The sequence below is a fragment of the Amblyomma mixtum genome, chromosome 7, assembly GCF_055824585.1.
Source record: "Amblyomma mixtum isolate Tamu chromosome 7, ASM5582458v1, whole genome shotgun sequence".
NCBI lineage: Eukaryota > Metazoa > Arthropoda > Arachnida > Ixodida > Ixodidae > Amblyomma > Amblyomma mixtum.
This window is the reverse complement of record NC_143018.1, coordinates 6320785-6338718: the sequence shown is the minus strand read 5'-3', so window position 1 is coordinate 6338718 and position 17934 is coordinate 6320785. Positions and strand designations below refer to the sequence as shown.

The window sequence follows — 17934 nt, the reverse complement described above, 5'->3', positions numbered from 1 at the left end:
TTCGTTTTCTTCCTCGCCGTTGCTTGCAGCTATGCGATCATGAAACCAACACCCCCACTCGGCTGCAGCCATAATAAAGAGTATGAAGAATTTCGCTTAGCGCTCGAGGCCCGTGTACTGTGCGGTGTCAGTGTAAGTACGTTAAAAAACCCCAGGTGGTCGAAATTTCCGGAGCCCTCCACTACGGCGTCTCCCATAGCCTGAGTCGCTTTGGGACGTTAAACCCCCATAAACCATAACTAACCGTTTTTATTGTTTTTATTGCCATTTTTATGATTTATGTATTCCGTTGTCCCTGCTATCTTGTATGATGTTAACCACATTCTTGAAGGTTTCTAGTTGGCATTTCTCTTATTTGTTATATTTGCCTGCTAAAACTGCGTGACGTTCGTGTCCCATCTCCTGTGCTTTATGTCATCCCCCTTTTACGTCATCCACCCTTGAAGGTATTTAGGCCTTCAATATTTAGGCCTTCAAGGGTGTAATAAATTATGGTGACGATGACGATGGTGATAGTAATTCCATTTCTGTTGTACGCGTCATTGCAATGTTGAGCTTGTCGTTTCATCCCAGCCGCACTGCGTTCACACCAGACCCCAAGGACTAGTAACTGCAACGAGCCGCACGAAACACCATATGCGTGCTCTGATCCTTGAAGCAGCCGTTGACGACAGGGTCAATCACGCAGGTTGGTTACGGCACTTACGCCGTGTAACCTGAGCTTCGCCTCACATCACAGACGACGCAGAGAAACCTTACGCTTGTCACCCTCGTCGCAGCGGAACCGGCTGAGTCTGTGAGAGTGGAAGCGAGCAGTGGCTGAGGAAGCGAGTGAGAGAATGAGTGGATGAGTGTCGGAAGGTGACTGAGTGGCCGAGCGAGCAGGGGTGAAAGCAAGCCAAATATTAAGCGGCGGGAGGCATCCTGCTCTTTTCAGGCCAGCATTTGTGACCCTGAAATATAGGTGCAACAAAGTGTGCGAACAAACTTCTCCCTTAACCTGAACTCTTCACTCGATGCCAGACGACCCTCTGGTGTAACTCTGGCGATCGACTGCAGCCCTGACAATCCGAGAGGAGCCCTCGATATCATGCTGTGTTCAACAATAGCGCCTTGGGGAACCCGAAGCATATAATGTAGTCCTGCTCTCGCAGGACGACGTCCAACCCAAGGCCCACACATAAAAGCTCTGCAGGTGCTGGCATGCTGTCGCAGCGCCTATCGTTGAGGCTGAAGCAGGCCAAAGGCGGCACTCTCGCGCCTTGAAGAATCTTCGAGCCGAGGGCAGGCGAGCCGACCCTATTGCGACAGCGCTGCTCCTGGCCTCAATCCAAAATCGATGGGAAGCCCGCTCCAGTAGGAGGCGTCTCCAACGATGGAGGTTACCGAAGCACCATCCCAAGACGGTGGAGGAACAATGGAGATCGTCTGGGAACAGCCCCAGTATAGCCGTTATGTAAAAAAAGGAAAACAAAACAATCTGTTTATCTGATGTCACTTAATACATGTAATAAGGGAGTAATTACTCATTCGCATCCACCCAAGTGCAGCCATACGGCTACAAAGGAAAGCTATACAGCTTTCTCAGAAACTTCGTAGTTAAAGAAAAATTCGTCCTGGTCCGGGGTTCGAACCCGGGACCACCGCTTCTCCGGAGCAGTCGCTCTACCAACTGAGCTAACCGGGACGGCAAGCTTATGGTAGGGCGAGAGCGAATTGATCAACAACTCGAAGTGGGAACAGTGTTGGTCAAATGTTTAGGGGAATCCCCCAAGGTGGAGTAAATTTGTAATAAGGGAGTAATTACTCATTGGCATCCACCCAAGCGCAGCCATACGGCTACAAAGGAAAGCTATACAGCTTTCTCAGAAACTTCCTAGTTCCTGGCGGTCGTTGACGACCGCCAGGGCGGTCGTCAACGAAGTCGGCGCACAGTTCAATGATGAGTTTGATGTTCTTGACGTCTGCATCGACAGCTGCATTACTGGTGATTGGACTGTCGAAGCCAAAGTTGGGGGTCGTAAAGCATTATTCAAGGTGGATACCGGAGCACAAGCAAGCCTCTTACCATTTTCAATATACCGCAAGTTGAAAACTGCCGAACTGAATCCTACGAGCTCTGTGCTGCGAGCATACAATGGAGGCATCATCACCAACTTCGGAACAACAGTCCAAAAAATAACCGTTGGAGATGCTGCAACTGCAGTGAAATTCTACGTGGTGAAAAATGGACGTCGTGCAATACTGGGGCTTCACGCATGCGAAGCTCTAGGCCTTGTGCAGCGCACAGTGGACACTGTCAGCACTTCTGCTGAGTACGAAGCGATCAAGCACTTCAGGCACGTCTTTGAGGGTTTAGGATGCCTAAAGCAACCATACAGCATGGTACTACAGCCAGATGCTACCCCAGTCGTCCAGCCAGCGCGGCGGGTGCCCCTGTCTTTGCGCCAACCGCTTCGCGACGAGCTTCAAAGAATGGAGAGAGCTGGTATCATCACAAAAGAAGATGGACCTACCGACTGGGTAAGCCCTTTGGTTTTGGTCAAAAAGAAAGACGGCAGTCTTAGGGTGTGCATGGACCCGAGAAGGATCAATGAGCATATAAAGAGGCCACACTACCAGCTTCCCAGGCGAGAAGATATTGAAGCAGAATTGACCGGCGCTTGCTACTTTAGTTGCCTAGATGCAAACTCTGGATTTCACCAGATACCCCTCGACGACGCAACATCAAAAATTTGCACTTTTGCCACTCCTTTCGGTCGATACCGTTACTTGCGCCTGCCGTTTGGCATTTCATCGGCACCGGAAGTTTTTCACAAAATGCTGAGTCAGATGTTTGACGGGCTGCCAGGAGTTCACGTGTATATCGACGACATTTTGGTGTGGGGCACTACACGTCAAGAGCATGATGACCGGCTAGTAGCAGTTCTGAAAGCTGCCGAAACAGCAGGATTGACACTAAACGCCGAAAAATGCAAGTTCGGTTTAACAGAGGTGCATTTTCTGGGTGACGTTATCGGACAAAAAGGAATTTCCCCGAACCCGAAGCTTGTGCGCAATCTGTTGGAAATGCCAACACCAGAAAGCAAAGCCGATCTACAGCGCATGTTAGGAGTGATCAACTACTTCGGAAAATACGTGCCAGTGTTGTCAGAACGAACAGCGATGCTGCGAGCGCTTATCAAACCGCAAGTCGAGTTCGAGTGGACCGAAAACCACGCGAAGGAATGGAAATGCATCACGCAGGCACTTGCGACATCACCCTTGCTAGCAATATTTGACCCCAAAAAGAAAACAAAAATAACTTGCGATGCGTCCAAGGACGGCGTCGGAGCGGCGCTTTTACAGTGTCACGGTGGTCACTGGCGACCGGTGGCATATGCTTCACGAGTCTTAACACCACCGGAGCAGCGTTACGCGCAAATTGAAAAGGAGGCGCTGGGCATTCTGTTCGGTTGCGAGAAGTTTCATCAGTTTGTGTATGGACAGACGGTCATTATCGAGACCGACCACAAGCCACTTCTGTCAATCGCTGCTAAAGGAATTTGTGACATGCCCCCACGATTGCAGAGATTTTTTTTAAGACTTCTCAGATATGACTATGTCCTACAGTACGTTCCAGGGAAGCAACTGGTCTTGGCAGACATGCTCTCACGATCGACTACACCCGGGGGTGTCGACAATGCTGGTGCCACAGAAGACGTCGAAGTTCACGCACTACAGCTCCTGAATGGCATGGTCACGGTAACAACGCAGCAAAAAATTGGCAAAGGAAACTGCTCGTGACTGCTACTTGCAGACTGTCGTCAGCAACTTATCAGCAGGAAAACCAATTCAAGGTGAGCTGAAGCCGTTTTCATCTGAACTGTCCGTAATCAACGGAATTCTGTTCAAAGGAACAAAAGCTGTCATACCGAGAAGCATGAGACAAGAAATGATATCAAGAATCCATGCCGGCCACCTTGGTTTAAACAAATGCAAAGAAAGAGCAAGACTTCTTGTTTTTTGGCCAGGCTTGAACAACGACATCGCAGTACTTCTCCAAAACTGTTCTACATGCAGAAAGTTCGCGTACCAGCAAGCTAAAGAACCGCTGATAATGCGCCCGGTGCCGCAGTGTGCGTGGTACAGGGTCGGAGCGGACATCTTTTGTTTTGGGGGAAATTCTTACGTTGTCGTATATGATGCTCTTTCCAACTTCCCAGATGTCGAGAGGCTTCCAGACACAAGTGCAAGAAGTGTTGTTGCGGCTCTCAGTGCTATGTTTGCTCGATACGGCATTCCTGTCGAACTGTGCACTGATAATGGACCACAGTTTTCAAGCCAAGAATTTGCAGCCTTCGCTAAAGAGTATGATTTTGCGCACGTCACGTCTAGCCCACACTACCCGCAGTCTAACGGCCTTGCCGAAAAAGGTGTGCAGATTGTCAAGCGGATAATGAAGAAAACTCAAGACGCACGACACGACTTCTGGCTAGGCCTTCTGGCCTACCGATCAACGCCACTGATTGATGGTCAATCCCCTGGCGAGCTTCTTCAAGGCAGGCGCCTTCGATCTAATCTCCCCGATTTTGGCGGTATCAAGACTATCGAAGTCAAGAAGCACCGCCAGACGCCCAAAGGACAGCCGTTGCCTCCACTAGGTAAAGGTGACGTCGTCAGGCTGCGAGACACAACTTGGTCACAGAAAGGAAAGGTGGTTGGGGAAGCTGCCCCGAGGTCCTACCACGTTGTAACCGAAAGTCGTCGTGTTCTTCGGCGCAACAGGCGACACCTGCTTCATTCCAGCGAGCAGTATGCTGAAACAAGTGACGATGACACCGACGACGACTGCGCAGACGAAGCTGACCCAAATGCAAGGAACAGTCCAGGGAGTGTGACACCGCAGCCTTCTGGCACTACAAGTGCAGCACCCCAGCAGCCTCCGGGGCTCTGTGACCAACATCTAGCCCACGGTGCCACGCCTCCGGCTTCGATTACCCATCCAGAGCAACCCACAAGTGCCATCAGTCTGAGGAGGTCTGAGGAGGTCGAGGCATATGCCACCGGTCGCCAGTGACCACCGTGACACTGTAAAAGCGCCGCTCCGACGCCGTCCTTGGACGCATCGCAAGTTATTTTTGTTTTCTTTTTGGGGTCAAATATTGCTAGCAAGGGTGATGTCGCAAGTGCCTGCGTGATGCATTTCCATTCCTTCGCGTGGTTTTCGGTCCACTCGAACTCGACTTGCGGTTTGATAAGCGCTCGCAGCATCGCTGTTCGTTCTGACAACACTGGCACGTATTTTCCGAAGTAGTTGATCACTCCTAACATGCGCTGTAGATCGGCTTTGCTTTCTGGTGTTGGCATTTCCAACAGATTGCGCACAAGCTTCGGGTTCGGGGAAATTCCTTTTTGTCCGATAACGTCACCCAGAAAATGCACCTCTGTTAAACCGAACTTGCATTTTTCGGCGTTTAGTGTCAATCCTGCTGTTTCGGCAGCTTTCAGAACTGCTACTAGCCGGTCATCATGCTCTTGACGTGTAGTGCCCCACACCAAAATGTCGTCGATATACACGTGAACTCCTGGCAGCCCGTCAAGAACATCAAACTCATCATTGAACTGTGCGCCGACTTCGTTGACGACCGCCCTGGCCGGACAACAAATCGCAAAGTGATGCAGCTTTCGACAAGTGTTGCATCTTTTCCCGTAAGCAGGACACTGCCTCGGCTCGTGCCGTCGGTTGCATTTCTTGCACCGGTACGAACTATCGTTTACTGCACTGGTCTCTTGCCGGTCTACGCAGCGGTGGCACGATGCCCTACTGCGAGAGACGGAGTCAATGCTGTCACTGGGCCTGGCCCAGACCTGAGTTCTTTGTGCCACTGATTCCGCTACCCTGCACATTTCTTCAGCCTTCAACAACGTTAAGCCCTTTTCCCGCAGCATTTTTTCACGCAGTTTGGAATTATTCGTCCCAAAGACGATCTGATCCCTGATCATTGAATCGTGCAGTCCTTCGAAGTTGCATTGCGCTGCTTGCTTCTTGAGGTCTCTAATAAATCTTTCGAACGGCTCTCCGTCTTCTTGTTTTCTCGAGCGAAAAACATACCGCTCATGCACTTCATTGCTTACCTCGGCACAGTATGCTTCAAACTTCCGGACCAGGGTGTCGTAATCTTCCTTGTCTTCCTGCTCACCAAACGTAAACGTGTTGAAGACGTCAAGTGCTTCGTCTCCGGCAACGCTCAACAGGAGTGCAGCTTTCGCTGCTCCGCTTCTTGGGTCGTCCTTTGGCGTGGTCGCCTTGATGAAGAGTTCCAGTTTTTGCTTAAACCGCTTCCAATTCTGCGACAGGTTACCGGAGAGCTGCAAAGGTTCCGGGGGCTTCAGCAGGTCCATGGCGCTCCGAGCTACGCCCTGCCCAACTGGCCACTTCTGACACCATGTATCAGTTCGCAATGACGGCACTCGACAGCATGAAGGCCAGAACAAGAAGAACCAAGTTTATTGCAGGGCATCGATATATATAGCCTTCGTGATAGCGCGGTTTACGCACTGCGCATGTCAGGCACATTGTTATCGTGTTATCACGCAAGCCCGATACAACTAATAAGGGAGTAATTACTCCCTTATTACAAATTTACTCCACCTTGGGGGATTCCCCTAAACATTTGACCAACACTGTTCCCACTTCGAGTTATTGACCAATTCGCTCTCGCCCTACCATAAGCTTGCCGTCCCGGTTAGCTCAGTTGGTAGAGCGACTGCTCCGGTGAAGCGGTGGTCCCGGGTTCGAACCCCGGACCAGGACGGATTTTTCTTTAACTACGAAGTTTCTGAGAAAGCTGTATAGCTTTCCTTTGTAGCCGTATGGCTGCGCTTAGGTAGATGCCAATGAGTAATTACTCCCTTACTACAAATTTACTCCACCTTGGGGGATTCCCCTAAATATTTGACCATCACTTAATACATGGTTGCGAAATAACCGAGAGGGCTTTGAAAAGGACGGTAGAGCATAGGCGATACGTTCGCCATGCTGATTGCTTGCATAGCCTATTGTATTTTAACGCCTGTAAGTTTGTTATGCTAAATCATGTGTTTAAGATGGCGATTCTACGCCCTCCGATGTAGTCTTCGATACAGCCCATCATATTATTAAAAAAAAAACACACAAAAACTTGGGGCCCTTAGTCTCATTGTTAAAGATGAAAATACGGTAGCATTTACGTAGCTTGTCTGCTTTGTTGTTCACAATGAGCGTCAAATGTTCTTGCGATTTTCCCGCTAAAACTCCGCTTTCAACCGGTTCCATTGCCCTTATACGGTATGCATGAATAATCACATTGTAGAATGTTTGTGTACCTTCCATAGAATAATTATATAGGATTATACTAATACTAATAAGTGAATGCACGATAATCTACCCACTAATCCGCCCTAATTAATTTTCTAAGGAGAGCCTACTTCCAAAACTTTGGGTGTCCTTTGGAATTTTTTTCTTTGATTTGGGGCAGGTTGCCACCTACCATGGTGGCCAGGTTGTGGTGGCGTCGCAAAGTCACGTGACATCCCTCGACCAATGAGGATGGCCCTTCAGGGCAAGTTGTGGTGACATCACAAGATCACGCGACCTCTCTCGCCCAACCACGGAATTTCGTCACAGAGAAACCGGAAATTTTTTCTGAGACAACAACTTATATCTGTTCGCATTAAAATAATTGAAATTAAATTAATTGAAAACTCTGTCTAGGAGAGTTCGCTGCATAGGGAAAATGAACTACGAGAGCGAGCACTATGGGTGGAGCGTCTGCAGTGGCGTTGTTGTTGAAAACTTTTATTGTCCAACAGATAAGGACCACACCGCCTGGGCCGCTCTGTCTCACCCCCCTTTACGGGGGCCCCGCCGCGGTGGCTGAGCGGTTATGGTGCTCGGCTGCTGGCCCGAAAGACGCGGGTTCGATCCCGGCCGCGGCGGCTGAATTTCTTTGGAGGAGAAAATCTAGAGGCCCGTGTACTGTGCGATGTCAGTGCACGTTAAAGAACCCCAGGTGGTCGAAATTTCCGGAGCCCTGCACTACGGCGTCTCTCATAGCCTTAGTCGCTTTGGGACGTTAAACCCCATAAACCAACCAACCTTTACGGGGGAGGGGACTTAGGAGCGGCCAAGCCGCACGGGATGGTCGCAGTCGATGCTGGCCGGGTTGGTTTCGCCGGCGGCCTCTTCTGCCAGTTGGACGGCGGTGAGTTGAAGCTCCGGGTCCGAGCTCCGCAACAAGGTTTCCCAGGCTTCCCTACTGCTAATGTTTTGCGCCCTGCCTGGGGAGTAAGTGCACTCCCAAATTGGTCGAGGGTTCCTCTCGCCCCACACGTTTTACATTTATCGTCCTTGCCGTCCGATCGGATATGTTTATTTAGTACTGGGTTTGGGTATACTCCAGTCTGCAGGCGTCTCCACGCCGTCGCCTGACTCCTATTTAACGCCGTGTTTGGTGGGGGAAAACAGCTCCGGCATTGCCTGTAGTGTTCTGTAATCTGAACGAAAAAACGTAGCGTTGAAACAGGACACAGAAAGATGAGGACAGGACGGGGCCACAATCTGTAATCTCTGTTCTGTGATCTCTTGATACGAGATTAATCGCCCTTCTCTATCATGTTCGGCCTGAGCCGTTAGCCGCTTTGCGACAGCGTGCTCCCGAGCGCAGGCAGGTTAAGCCCACTCTTGGCCGTCCTGGGCAGCGTGGTATAAACGTACTACACTGCTTCCACTCACCTTCTTTTCGAAGATGGTCACCCGGAGTACCATTTTTACTCTTCCTGTATTTTTTTTTTCTGACTTAACATTTAAAAAAAGACACCTAGCGAACGGACTATGATTTGGGATGTGCGAGCAGAAATTATAATAAAGCTGGTTGCTTTGTCAGTTATTAAGGGCCTAACAAAATTTTCTCCGCCGCTCTACCGCCGCTGAAAACCGATAGAACCAGCGTTTTTTCTTTCTCGTCACTCAGCTTGAACCGGCAAGTAATATCCTTCATAAATGTAATTGAACAATTTTTCTCAGCGCTGATATAAACAGCTCGCTGGTCAGATGCGACATTCAGCGAACTCTTTCCTGGTTTGTTTGCGCCTCGACTGGCGTCGCTTATAAATTGTTGTAAAGCTAGCGCTCCGAAAAAACTCGCGTGGTTCTCTCACAAAGTAAGGTCTCTCTTCGCTAGGATTTTATCTTTCGCTCGCATTCTGAATCTGATGTTCATGTAACTAAATTTACGCGCCGTGTAAATTTGGGCAGCAGCTTCACTGTTCCGGTTTCCGCATTCTATAGACCTCGCTGCCAGATGCGGCTTCGGCCTGCAAAGTAAAACATCTGTACTGTCTTTTAAAACTGCCAACTTCCAACTTTCTTGACAAAAGTTCCTGTCACAAATAACCAAGAATAGCACAGACGTCGACCTTCACGAGGGTTTTATAGAAGGGCACCTAATGGCATGACAGCAGTCTTCAAACATGAGCTGCTATTTCTACAGTCTGACTTCAAATTTTTTCTTATTTACTCATTTATGACTCCTCACTGACCTTGAGCCGGGCAGTGCATTAGGAGATCAGAACGTTGGGCCAGTTGGTGTAGCGACATATTCAAGAAAAAGTTTGCGCAGAATAACACATTACGTTCGTGTGTGTGTGTGTACAGTCTGTCAAAAGTTTAGAGCCCAGGGAGTTCACTTCTAAGCTTTATAATGGGACTCCAGGAGCATTCGTGGAAGTCCTACCTATTGCAGGAGGCAGTACCAGAAATCTTCTCACGTTCAGTAAATTTGGAGCGCTAGATATCCATTAAGCACGACACAGTGTGGCTCAAAAGAAAACCCCCTGGGGTCCAAACTTTTGACAAAGGCTGTACATTTTTCTCCTTCCGTCTTGTGTTATTATGCTCAAAGCTTTCCTGAATAAGTGCATTAGGGAGTGATAATATGGAAGAAATGTCGAATTATAGCTACGTTACGAACTATAAAAACAATAATAAATAAGCCATCTGTACAAACACAACGAAACAAAGACCACATTATGCCCTGCTGTGATATCCAACAGCTCTCATGTTAGATTGGAACACGTGAGACTAAATGAGGCAACGAATCCGGAACCTCCCACCTCCATTCTTGCTTCCACCGGCTACTGTCCGTCATCGAGCCTGGTTCTAGGCAGGCGTCAGTGTTGCTGTTCACTTATTAGAACACGTGTGTATAGAAGGCTCCCGGCGGCCAGAAGGAATTCCCACAGGGGCTCATTTTTCCCGCTTCGGCCGGCGATCGATGCTGACTCGAGGGGCTTCTCTGCGGCGCCCGTCGTCGCCGCTGTATCTTGGTAGGCCCGCTCCCTGCGGTGGTTACGTCTGCGAATCTCCAGGTGCTCTGGCTTCCGGAAACTCAATGCAACGGGTGGTTCTAACTTGCGATCTGCACGGGCTCTTTTAGAACCACCATGCGCGCCCAAATATGCAGTAGCACATGACAGTGAGTCTTGACAAGTTTACACTGCCTAAAAATGTTCAAGCAGTTTGACAACACAATTTTGCACTGTGGGTATGGGACATAAGACATAACTTCACCAGCGAAAGAACGAGACACGAGGAGAAGAAGAACACAGGACAACGTTGGACTAACAACTGAAGTTTAATCGAGAAACGGCCAACCTAGGTCACCAGAAGACGCATGCGTATCAGACACACCAAACAAAACAAACAGATACATAAGTGGCAGATCACCGAGGAGTGGATACACGCTCCAACACTGGCAAACAACAAAATACAGATAATTTGTCTATCAATCTTGCACGCGCACACTTCTGCTTAGGAAATTAACTTCCTTGCTAGTGAGATGCAAGGACGGTGCACTGATGCATGTGTCACTGCCTTGCAGCCTAATAGGCCTCAAAAAAAGGCCTCAAGGATTGGGTATGGGCTATGCCAGAGCGTTTTCAGTCTTGCTTACACCACGGGAATAAATCCACACTGATCACACTCTGCTGTTTTAAGAATATCGTTCTCTTATTTCATCAGTCAAGATGTACCGAAAAAAACATCCGCCCATGTCCTTCGACGGGTTTCCAGCCACCTCCTCCGTCCCGGCAGAAAATTAATTGTGAAATATAAAAGACACCCACGTGCTGTGCGATGTCAAAGCGCGTTGTTGAAACCACTGGTGGTCCAAGTGAATTGGGAGCCATCCACTGCGGAGCCTCTTTCGACCATCTTTCGCTCCCTCGTTCTCTCGTTGGGGCAAACGCTGCGCCTTCCCTTTACCGTCAAAACAGTTTCATTTACTTATCGTTGTTTTTTTTTAATTTTTACTTAATCGTAACCCCGGTTTTGTGTTCATGTCATTAGTGCATGCAGTTATAGCTACGCAGTTGGCCGGCGTCTGCGACCAATGCCCAAGTGCGTTGTGAAAGGTGGCCAGAGAGAAAACTCGAGCCCCGCCCGTCACTCCCGAGCAAATTAGACTCGCCAAGCCGGCCAGGAAGTGCCCCGCTGTACGCTGCAGGAAGTCGTTTCCGGTGAACGCGCTAACGAGGCAGGCAAGGCGCGACGAGTCGAGTGAACTTTCGAAGTGAGCTGCTCTCACCGGCCGCCCGTGTTTCGCCGGCGCTTTCAGTTGTGTTTTAGCCGCCTCGTTTGATAGCGATTTTGCACGTCTTTTCTTTTATTTTTATCTTTCCTCGGATCTTTTAACTCTCCTCTATCTGCACGTGGCAGCGGTGGTGGCTCGGCTGGAGCCAGTTGGCAGGCCCGTGCGATTTCCTTTCATCCTTCTCTCAGTCACAACAACAACAACAACAACAACAACAACAACAACAACAACAACAACAACAACAACAACAACAACAACAACAACAACAACAACAACAACAACAACAACAACTGCTATTGGTCGAGCAAGGAGACGTCGTGCGAGTCCGTTGCACATGCGGGCGCTAGAAAAGCAGAAAAAAATGGAAACGAGAGAAATATGTATCCGGTGGTGGTGGCTGTAAACTTTTATTAAACTATGTAGAGAGGGTTTGGGGTTAGACCTTAAGGGTCTGACCCTTACAAATTCAAGGGAGGGGAGGGGGGACCATAGTTTGGGACACCGTGACCCGGGCTCAAGCCACCAGGGCTTGTTGGGCCTGGAGGTCGGAGCAACCGAACAGGGCAGCCTCCCAGTCCTCTCGGGTAGGGTGGGGACGGAGTGGGGAAAGAAGGATTTGAGGGACAAGCCAACACCTTGCAATACGTGTCCGTAAACACCTCCCCACAATGTGGGCACTCCCTTGAGAATGCCGGATTGAAATGTTTCAGTACTGCCGGGCACAGTACCTTGCTGGTGTATAGACGGAGAAGCTAGCACTCCTATGGAGGCTCAAGAGCGCGAGGAAGGTGCGTCATTTTAAAAGATGCACCGGCTCTTCACTACTAAGCGCGGAGAACGTAACGGTAAATTTCGGCTTCAGCAAACTCGGCACAGCAAGAAGAACAAAACGTTGAGAAGAACGCACCCACATACCACTGAGAGCTTTGAGGTCTAACACATCACTACAGGCTAACTGTAGCCGGATTTGAGTTACTGCACCTGCTATGCGTGGGGCATGCTAGAAAATACAGCGCACCAGCCCAAGTGATGACCATAAAAAGCGGGTGTTTTAAAAAAGGAAATGGCTTGTAGTCTACGGATGAATGAGGGCGCCAGCTGTTTCTGCGGGCGACAACATCGCGAAAGTGACTTGCGCCTTGGAAATGGGCATTCTAAATTCCCATTATAATTTGACATCTTGCAATCATATCTCTCAAAATAAAATTAGAGACCGGATGAACAAACCGCCGAAGCTCGTGCTAAAATTTACTGCATGACCTGAGTCTCCCACCAGCACACAGCATCCAAGCTTTCTCAGTAAGCTAAATCCATTTGAGCCACAAAATTGCCTTTCTTTTCAACGGTCATTGTAAAGTGTAGTGGCACGAATGACAGGATCAACTCTCATTAATTGTAAACGTATGAAAATGGCAGTGTGCAAACCACTGCCCATAGGGTCATCGCGCTGGGAGTTAGCGTTAAGCTTTGTGGTGTGACTACCGCAGCTGCACTTTCGGAATGGCTCCGGAAATTTCGACCACCTGGGGTTCTTTAACGTGCACTGACATCACGCAGTACCCGGGGCCTCTAGAACTTCGCCTCCATCGAAACTCGACCACCACGAATCAGCGTCTTTCGGGTCAGCAGCCGAGTGCCAGAACCACTGAGCCACCGCTACAGTACAATAATGAAAAGTTAGGGCATAACAGGGTACAATAAAGACAACACGGTGCTAATCATGATTTGATGCGATCGTCGTAATTTATAGAGGAAGTTATTGTTCCAAAGGCGATGAAATTAATGATGTGTATTAGAAGAATTGATTTGATAGGTGATGATGTTAATCCATAAAGATATTCCTGCAGACCAGATGGTGAACTTTCCACAATTAGTGCGTATCTTAGGGAGGAGAAGGCTTTTAGAAAATCTGGTATTATTAGCATTGGAAACATAAGCAATGGTAAAGACATCAGTGAAAAAATCGCAATGAACGAGGCGGAACATGATGAGTGCGAGCTTATGATTGAACAGCTTCTGAACTGGCAGGATATTTAGGATAATATACGGTGGAGCACTATGAGCCAGAAGTGGGCTGAAGGTCATTAGTCGCGGCGCTTGGTTTTGAAGTCTCTGTGTCTGGTCCAGGTGCACAGCGTGATTGTTATTTCACCTTTTCGTGGTTTGTCTCCTTTTACTTTCATTTACTTCACCACAATCTTTGTTACGGTGGCAGAATGCAGTAGCCCAATAGTAGCCTCTTCAGGGAGTCCACAGCAATCTAAATGTTCCACGACGTTTTCCATAATTTAACTCTACACATGCAAAAGCACTTGTTTTACATGTGGTCCGGAGAAACGGGCTGTAATCAATGGCCATATTGGACGCACAAAGTATTTTTCGAAAACAACATACGTAGCCGCTCTCAAAATGCCTAATGGCAGGAGTTCTTCCCTTGGCGTTAAACCCGAACGTAGCGAAGCAATTTGTTTCCCCAACGATTTCCCAAAGGAGGGCTGAGAATGCATTGTGCGGAACGAAAGAAAAATAAAAGGAAAGATTGGAGAAACAAGGAAACGCGAAACAATCTTCACACCCTCGGGAAATCGTGGCGCTGACCAAGGGCTCAGTCGGCAGGCAGGTCACGTGCTTTTAGTCGCCGTACGCATTGGCTTAGGCGCCCCCATCTGGCGGGTTGGGGCGGTGCTGCTACCGGCTAGCATGGCAGATACAGTGGGCTGCCTGCACCTTTCCAAAGTCCCCTTAGTAACTGCGCTAATCCTCTGATCCTCTAATCTTTGCGCCTCTTCTCAACTTATTGGCTAGTGAGAGCATGAGGCAGATCAATATTTGAACGCGTGAGGGAATAGAAAGGCTGATGCTCCTGTGTTGTGTATATGCAGACGTGTAATTGGGGTCTGCTTATGGCTTCCGCTGGTGTTTCTTCTCGTCGGCTGTCGGATGAAACCTTTAGGCCCGTGTCATGATCAGAGTCCAGTGGATGACTAATCGTATGCAATGACTTACATTACTCGGTTGGAATACACCCTTGGACAACAAATGCTGCGCTCGGAAATCGTGTTACACCAGATGCTTGTTGTCCATAATTACCTCGCGACTCTCGACCTATGAGCCGAACGCTGTTTCTGTCCCGTAGGTTGGAAGTTGCGGTCAAGAACGCGAGGGCATTGTGCTATTATTTACCGATCTATAGAGTTCAGTGGGTTCGGCAAACGTGCAAACGCACAGGTGCAAGCTGTAGTTCGCTTGATTCTTGAGAGCTTGTCTTCCCCTTGGTTCATTGAAATTTTGATAAGGCTATGTATTTCTAATAAGGGAGTAATTACTCATTGACGTCCACCCGAGCACAGCCATACGGCTACAAAGGAAAGCTATACAGCTTTCTCAGAAACTTCGTAGTTAAGGAAAAATTCGGCCTGGTCCAGGATTTGAACCCGGGACCACCGCTTCACTGGAGCAGTCGCTCTACCAACTGAGCTAACCGGAACGGCAAGCTTATAGTAGGGCGAGAGCGAATTGATCAATAACTCGAAGTGGGAACAGTGTTGACCAAATCTTTAGGGGAATCCCCCAAGGTGGAGTAGAATGAGTAATTACTCCCTTTTTACAATTCTACTCCACCTTGGGGGATTCCCCTAAAGATTTGGTCAACGCTATGTATTTCTGATTTACACCATATGTCACGTGAAAACAAGGGCATTTAACATGATCTGGAAGCCTTTGACAGCAGAAATTCAAATACATCCACTTTTCTTCTTCTATTTGGCGATCAAATACCATTATATGCCTTTATATCTCCTGCAGACCAGGAGTCGAACAAAGGAAGCGCTTTGAAATAAACCATTTCATCCCTTCTTCAAAATTAGTTTTTTGTGCGGAATTCTTTACAACGCATATTCTAAAAGGCATAATCTGCCGCTGTTTGCATTGTGAAACGTTATGTGGGAGCTATTATTCTTCTACCAATGCTGCCCACAGACTGGTGCACAGAAGTTACTGCACAAATGCCAATAGTGAGTTTCAGCGGGCCGTAATTGCGTAGCGCCAATGCATCAGTTTGTGCCACGCATGGCAACGCAGTAGTACTGCTAGGACGTGTCTAACAGCAGTGTATGAAGTGACTATTTCTGTATATTTCTGATAACTTTGATCTAAACCCGCAGGTACTCCGCTCAAACATTAAATGAACAAAAAGAAACCAAGAAATGCCATCTCACGCGTCAGGTTACAGCATGAATATGCCAGCGGTGTAGCCGAAAAGAACCTTTTACAAGGTGCATTTAGCGATGCAACACCCGAGCCAGTTAACGATTTGGCCGGCTGTACGCTAGGGTCTCGTTGCCGACCCTGTAAAACCAGTCTGTGATGAAATACAGTCGACCGCAGCGTTTAATGTGGATGGCCAATGCGCTTTGTATCAAACAAGCCAAGTACTTACGTTACAAATGAAGGCGGATTCCATCTCGGCATTACACTCAGGAATAGTGAACAATGACAGGCTTGTGTCGATCAGGGCGGTGATGAGACGTCTCCCTACCAGATTACCACCGCGTCGCTGTTTCGCGTTACATGCTTCTCAAGAACGTGCGCCCGTGCAAAATTGTCGTCTCTTTGCTAAGCGTTGTCTTTCGCAATCGGTGTAGGCATTGAGACGTGACGACATGTACTTTTCAGAAGGAACAGCCATTGCCCCATCATTTTCGGACATCGCGTCATCCGCACGCGCGGCACCATTCGGCGTTGCATCCGACGTCATCGTTCGTCGGTCCGTATAGCGCAAGGCAGGGAGAATGCCGAGATGAGGGTATTGGCGTGGCGGTTTTCTTCTTTATTTCCATCCTTGATTTGTTTCCTGATCGTTACTTTTTGAGCGCTGCCTCGCTCACTGGATCGTTCCTCTGCTGAGTGACGTGAGTCACGCAAGAGACATTGATCATTTCCAGCTCCAAACCTTTCGCTCTTTCTTTACTCTTCGTTTCGACTTTTATTTCAATCCTTCGTTCTTTCTTGCTTTGCCTCCATTTTCTTTCATCTCCCTTGTTTTATAGCCTACTTTATTGCCGCTCTTTCGGCTCGTGCGATGGGAACGGCCGGAGCTGCCGATTACCGGCGGAATGGCCCACGTACACGCGCTAAGCCTTTTTTCTTTCTTGCTCTGCTCTTTCATCTTTCGCGTGTTTTGTTTTCATTACCTCGCTCTCTGAGCGCTCGCGTAATCGGTGGCGCAGGAAATCAGGCGGAACTAGACCACGCTTTCTCCCGCTAAAGTGGCGCGTCCCGCACAGTGGAGATTTTTTTTCCCGAAGCGAGGTTTTGGTGGATCCATGTCTTCGTGTTCGGCAGCTTGTCTTACTTCGCTTGCAGCTGCGGAGCTCCCCGATGTCATCGCTCTGTGTTGCAGATTTCGGCGTCAATTATTATGGTTATTATTATTTTTTTTCCCGTCCGGCGAGGCCTCTTCAGTCAGCCTCAACCTATAGTATGCCTGGCTTGTCCGTGGCATCAAATATAGTTCGACATAATCACCTTGCAGACTCACTACAGGCCTGAATAAGTTTTAATAAAAGGTGTTTTATTGACGAGCTTTCTGGATATTTTATATATTTTTCAGAGACAAAATGCTGTATTTGATAAGGCCTAGCACAGAAAACGTCAGCCAAAATTGTAACTCACCGGGTATGGGGTAATCTCCGCCATGATTTCTTTACACATGTAATTCAATGCGCACACAATGAAATTGATATTATTTAACCAATTCTGTCTTCTTTCTTCACTCTTAACTAGTAAAATTAAATGCATTCTCTAATGCTCAAGAAGCCTGGCCGATGGACTGCGTGACGGCTACGTTATTGTTTATTTTTATCTGCTGATTCGACATGGATCGAATTGAATGTGCTGCTTGTACTTTTGGCTTATCTTGCTGCTTAAGTAGAACGTGTTGTCGGGCTAGTTGGTTCAATACTTCAGGCATGGCAGTTGAGCGAAACACACACACACACACAAGACAGGTTACGGGACGAGCGCAAACTTACAACTGATTTTATTCAAAAAAAGACAGCACATATTTAAAGGAAGAAAAAGAATGCACTTTGAGCATGCGCAGCGAAATTATACATCATGTGGCAATCAGCAGCATAGCAAGGCCTGAACTTACAAAGTCTTATCAAGAAAGGCTACCTCACTATTGTACAGTGCAACCGAAGAATCACTGATGCATGCATCTCCTCTTTTTGTTATGGAATACGCTTCCATAACTTCACGTGCGATTGGATCGCGACTCTTGCCCAGAACTCTAATCTCATTAAGCCGTGGCCGACAGTCA

The 17934-nt window shown here is 48.3% G+C and overlaps 2 protein-coding genes and 1 non-coding gene across 3 annotated transcripts in view; 1 reads left to right on the top strand and 2 right to left on the bottom strand.

The window, feature by feature from the left end:
- LOC149334849 (uncharacterized) overlaps positions 1–17934 on the top strand; it is a 223931-nt gene that overhangs the window by 57368 nt on the left and 148629 nt on the right. The window lies entirely within an intron of this gene.
- On the bottom strand, positions 1614–1687 carry TRNAS-GGA (transfer RNA serine (anticodon GGA)). Its single transcript has one exon. It is a non-coding gene; the product is annotated as a tRNA-Ser (tRNA).
- Positions 5307–6482, bottom strand: LOC149334850 (uncharacterized). Its single transcript, XM_089553587.1, has 2 exons — positions 5539–6482; positions 5307–5336 (listed from the first exon to the last, which is right to left on the bottom strand). The coding sequence occupies exons 1-2, from the start codon at positions 6382–6384 to the stop codon at positions 5307–5309; spliced, it is 876 nt and encodes a 291-aa protein (XP_089409713.1). The 5' UTR covers positions 6385–6482.